Source organism: Mercenaria mercenaria, chromosome 9 (assembly GCF_021730395.1).
Source record: "Mercenaria mercenaria strain notata chromosome 9, MADL_Memer_1, whole genome shotgun sequence".
Taxonomy (NCBI): domain Eukaryota; kingdom Metazoa; phylum Mollusca; class Bivalvia; order Venerida; family Veneridae; genus Mercenaria; species Mercenaria mercenaria.
This window is the reverse complement of record NC_069369.1, coordinates 25,853,805-25,859,378: the sequence shown is the minus strand read 5'-3', so window position 1 is coordinate 25,859,378 and position 5,574 is coordinate 25,853,805. Positions and strand designations below refer to the sequence as shown.

Here is a 5,574-nt window from a genome sequence, read left to right as displayed (position 1 = left end):
ATGATAGAATAACGTAAACTTTTTTGTCTATAATGCAATCCAACATTTTTAATACATTATATCTCCACCAACGCTGGATATCTTTTTTTAAGATAATTCTTGTTTCTGATATTATCATTACGCCTCTGACCATCCTTAACTAAATTATGTTCTTTTTGTTCATTGAAAATGCCTATCGGTATTGTTTATAAGAAGTTCCGGTATAACGTTTGCTTATACACAAGAGAAAAATGCCATAAACGTATGCCATACTGCTTTGTGTGATGACTTTATTGTGTATAATTGTATAAGGCTGATAACCCCTTAAACCATCATAGCTGGAGAGGATTTTTATCTTATACACACACACCACAGTGTTTACTTAGGTTGACCTACATTGATAGCCGTGATCAGTCTAACTTTCATAGTGAACTATCTCACCTGTCGCTTATTTAAAATTAACATGACTGTGCATTTAGCGGTGAATTTCCTTAATCTTCCTTCTGTCCTACTTTTCACAATATTGTATTAACAATGTCGGAACAGATCATACTGTTTTAGAAATCAAGGAATACATTTTGTGACTTAAGAAAGGTTAGCTGTTTTAAATTGATCATTTTCTTAATTTGATTTTCATAATTTTTGTGATTACATTGCACGATGTTGTTTATCCGTCACATTATAATTTCAAATAACGTTATTTGTTAACGTTCATACTTTGAAGGTAATAGCAGCAAACTAGTAAACTGTATACAGAATTTATACATAGCAGCAGTTTACCAATATGTCAAACGCTATATTAAGGAATTCATGTTTAACGTTTTCTTAATAATTATGTGATTTGAATAAATTGAACCTATTGAAAGTTTGGTTTTCTATATTTTAGTAACAGGACAATTTCATTGAGTCTTTCAACCAGGGTGATACGTTTAAACTTAAGTGATGCGCCTATTTCAACGCTGTGTTTCATTAAAGTGCGGCTTAACCTACATATTGTGCAATTATGTAACTTTTTAACCTGCATTTAAAGATTGTATAAAACTTAAACAACCATAAATATCTTTAAAACATTTTCTCAATTTTTACGGACGCATGTTAAAGTTATTTAAGTAATTGTTTTATGTGGTGTGTTACTGCAAAGATATAGTTATCACATCTGTCGGCAGTATTGTCTATTTTCTCCTATCACTGCAACAGAGTGTAAGTAACTACATATTCTAGATTGTGTCCTTGACACCTCAATAGAATATAAAAAAGATTTAACTCAAGCGAGGCGGTGGCCATAATGACGATCTAGATGGGCAGTGTGAGAAAAAAAAATACACCGAAAGTGAAAAAAAGCACTTTTAGTTTGTGTAATACTGCAAAGAACGGCCGCCTTTTGGTTCTGTCTATTTCATTTAAACGAAATTCAACAAGTTCAAGGTGATTTGTCTAGTGCATTTCAAGGTTGCCAAGATAATGTCCAACTGTCTGATTCAGTATGAAATGAACAAAATACGATTAACAACTTAGCAGGGCGACACAGCACTCAAATTTAAATGTTGCAAATGTCAAATTCAAGAAAATATGCGTTATATTTGCAAAAATTACCAAAAATTCACGTCACATTTGGAATTATCATAACTCATACAACAACCTTAATAAATCATTACTTTTTACAATAAGATTAATATGTTTTAATAAAAACCGAATGTCCACTATATCAGTTAAACGGCTCAATTGATTGCATTTATCTTTTATAATTATTCAACTTCAAAAGTTAGCTGAAAACGGAACTGATAAATATTTCTATATGTCACATCTAGAATAAACGTTTTAAATTACCTAGTTATATAATCAGTGACAATTACGGCAAAAATTTTGTTACACGTTCAAAAAAATGTTGCTTTGAAACTAACACTGTGATTTTTTTGACTTACTACATTATAATTCTGGGCCAGTAATATATACATAATTAGATTAATTACAAAACGCAACTGACTCTTAACTACTACACAAACGTGCAACATGCAGTTAAGACAGTAAAATGCTTAAGAATAAATTGTGTAAGCCTTTTGTAATCAAACTTAGTTTCGTTTTACAGATTTCGTTTAGCTTGACTGTTAAACTAGCATCCAGACGAATGAATCACGATCAAATCTGCTTCCATCAAAGGCTGTTTTGTTATATAATGCGGATATGCGGTTACGACGTAAGTTGACTTAGCGACCGACGCCATATTCTTAAGACATCCCCATCCCCTTAACGAAATAGATGTTACAACACGCACATTATTACATATTTTAGTTAAAATACCATCTTATTATTCAGGTTGGCTAAAATGATGCATTCAGACGGAAGTGATGTTGGCGATGTTGGCTTTCCATGGTTCAGCAATTTGCCTACTTCCCCGACAGAGTGTCTAGGAGATTTCCAATCGGCATCAGTTTTATCGCCGCTTCTTCTTTCACCAGATACACAGAATTATTTAAATGAACCACTTGATGAATGGCAAAGTGTAACAGATATTTCTCCAGTTGAAATAGAGGCGCATCAGATTTCTTTATATTCACCACAAGCTCCCCTTCCTACTGAAGAAGATTATGTCATTACCTCACTGGACGGAAATAATTCCACACCAAATGAAAATTCTGGGTATACCAGCAGCGACATTCCTTCGCCAGAAGCCTCATCAAGCTCATACGGGTCAGCCGATTCCCCGGAAATGGCACCAAACGAAATTTCCGTCACTTCCCGCCTAAAATCCGTACTTATGTCGCGACAGAAAAATAAACATCTCCAATTAGCTTCATCATCGCAGGGAACCTCTACCTCTACATCTTCATCATCAGTGCATAGTTATTTTTCGTCAGATAGAAAAAGAAACTATGAAAGTATTCGTAAAGTCGAAGAGCACAATGGAGATAGAAATTCAGTAAATACAACATTAAGATTTCCTCCCTGTTGTGTTTGCGGTGGCATTGCGTCAGGGCTTCATTATGGTATAAACAGCTGTGAACCGTGTAAAGGATTCTTCACGCGATATTTACGGAAAAAGGAGGAATACAAATGCGCAAAAGACAATAACTGTCCGATAACTAATCGTCTGAGAGGTAACTGTAGCGCATGTAGACTTAAGAAATGTTTAGCTCTCGGAATGGCGAGAAAAAACTCGAGACTTGGCCGATACAGTCTCTCAAGAAGAATGGAAACTATCATGCAAGTTAATGAATTGGAAAAACAAAATGCAAGACAATGTAACGGAGAAGTCTTGATAGATTTAAATGCAACTGGGATAATTGATAACGTGACAAATGAAGCTGTTTCAAATACCAACTCTGTGTCGTTAAACGCTGAGCCTACTCAAAAGACTGATATCAAAACAAATAGCCACCTTCGTTCATTTAAATTTAAAGCTCCATCAGGGTTTTCTCATAAGCTTGTTAAGACTTTAGTTCAGTATATGGAAATGATTAAACCTTATGGTGAGGATATAGTAAGTGAGGACCAAATTATGAACAAATTGTTATCCCATTACGAGGCTTATCAGCTAAAAATTAGCATATTCGGAAATCTAAAATCTGTTCCAAAAAATGAGTATTTCAATCTACTGAAAGGTTATGGAATTGAAATCGACAAAAGAATGATGTTTCTAAAACAGTCTGCAAACGAAATGATTGATATTATTGAGAGGTATTGTAACTTTGCCAAACAAATACCACACTTCAAAGCTTTATCTAGCAGAGACCAGACAAACTTACTGAAATCTTCTCGCTATGACTTTTTTATGATTCTAATGCATGGCGGCTACTTGCATGAAAAACAAGTTTTTCTGGCGCACAATGGGGCTGCTTTTCATATGGAGGAAGTGGCTGACAAATTTTTCTCGCGAAAGCTTGTAATTAATGTGTGCGATATGTATCACAGACTACAAAATCTGAAACTGAGCAAAGAAGAAAATGCTCTTCTGATCGCGATTTCTCTGGTATTCACGGATCGATGCAGTCTGGAGAACCCTGGTCTCGTGGAACAGATACAATTCTCGTTGACTCAGCTACTTCAAAAACAACTAGAGAGAACTTGTCCTAGTTCAGCGTTCAAACGATTTACAAAGATAATTGATTGTCTGACAATAATGCGGGAAAGTTCAGAACTTTATCTCAAGGAATACAGCGAACTGTGCCAAGATGAAATGGTTATTGAAGAAGTTCCGATTATGACAGAGCTTTTATTCGAAGATTAAATGTGTCGGGTCGAAGACACATCAAGTGCAAAACTCTTACAAATATCGTTGTGACGAATATTCAGTGCTTAAAAGTATCAGATTATAATCATTTTAAGCGAATGTTTTATATGTTTTAAAGCTATTCATTATACTTGAATCATTCTTTAAAGGGCCATGGCTTCAGATGAAAATCACAATTTCATTCTTTAAGGGATATGCCTTCAGATGATACAGTTTTATTATAATTTTTTCAAATACAGATAGGACCATGTATCATGCTCACTATAATTCAAGTTCATATGTTCTGGTTATGATCTAAATTTCATTTATTTTATACCACATTTCTTTAGCGTGTCTTATGCTTTGGGAATCCTCATTTTTATAGAGTAACATAAGCGTTGGAAAACCTTTCTGTATATTTTATATTACAATTCTATAGCTTGACTAAAGCTTTAGAATGTACAGACTATGCGAGCTAGTGTTTTTGTAAATAGATACTGCAAAGAAATCAATCACGGAATTGTTTTAGTTTTACTTTTTCTTTACAATTACTAACGGGCTTATATTGAAAGTTTGATTGCAATTACAGAAAACTGGAAAATATTAAAAGGAAAAAGTTCAGCTGTACGGTGACACCGTATGGACATAGAAGATGCGTTTTCTTTCGTGTGCGCATGTGAAAGCGGATGGGTACGCACGTTGTAACCTTAACTTGCACATGCATCCTTTGTGTGTGCACATACAGATAATCGCATGTGTACATGTTACCTCTTTTTTGCATGTCTTTATGCATTAGTCCTAAGTCTACAAGCTAAAGGCAGATCACTACCAAATTCAATGTAAGCAACCGCTGGTCTAGTCACAAGCAGTCCAAATATAAAGAGCGCTAATCTTTCTCCCTTTTCCTGTGCCATTTCTCAACAACATCGTGTTTTCTTTTACTCTACAGCGTTTCAGTATGTATCACTTAGTATTTTACCGAAATCGGCATGTTCCTATCGCATGCTAGGAAAAAATGGCGAAGTAATAATTTAATTTCTCGAAAAGAGAAATTGAAAGAAGCGAAAAGGAGTAAATTCAGCGGGTTGTATTTAATGAACTGTAGTTTTCTTAAACTAAAGTTAACACCCCTTATCTGTTTTGTTTTACTAAAGTAGCGATATAGTTCTTTATGGGAACATAAGTCTCTGAAAATCTGATATGCTAGAAAATGTAAAAAACAAGAAAAACGTTATAAAGTAAGTGGATTTTATATGAAATAAAGAACAGCCGTATTTAGCGGTGTTAATCCTAAAGCTATCACATGTGCACGCAATAAACACCTCATTCGCACACGCTTGTATTAAACCCACCTTTTAGTTATACCGTAACGGTTGTGTTTAACCTTT

General features: G+C 34.5%; 1 protein-coding gene across 1 annotated transcript; it reads left to right on the top strand.

Moving 5' to 3' along the window:
- The first annotated feature begins 430 nt into the window (after window positions 1–430).
- On the top strand, window positions 431–4,706 carry LOC123547835 (nuclear receptor subfamily 1 group D member 2-like). Its single transcript, XM_045335081.2, has 2 exons — window positions 431–573; window positions 2,293–4,706. Exon 2 carries the CDS (start codon window positions 2,303–2,305, stop codon window positions 4,202–4,204), a length of 1,902 nt encoding a protein of 633 aa, XP_045191016.2. The 5' UTR covers window positions 431–573; window positions 2,293–2,302; the 3' UTR covers window positions 4,205–4,706.
- The last annotated feature ends 868 nt before the right edge of the window (window positions 4,707–5,574 follow it).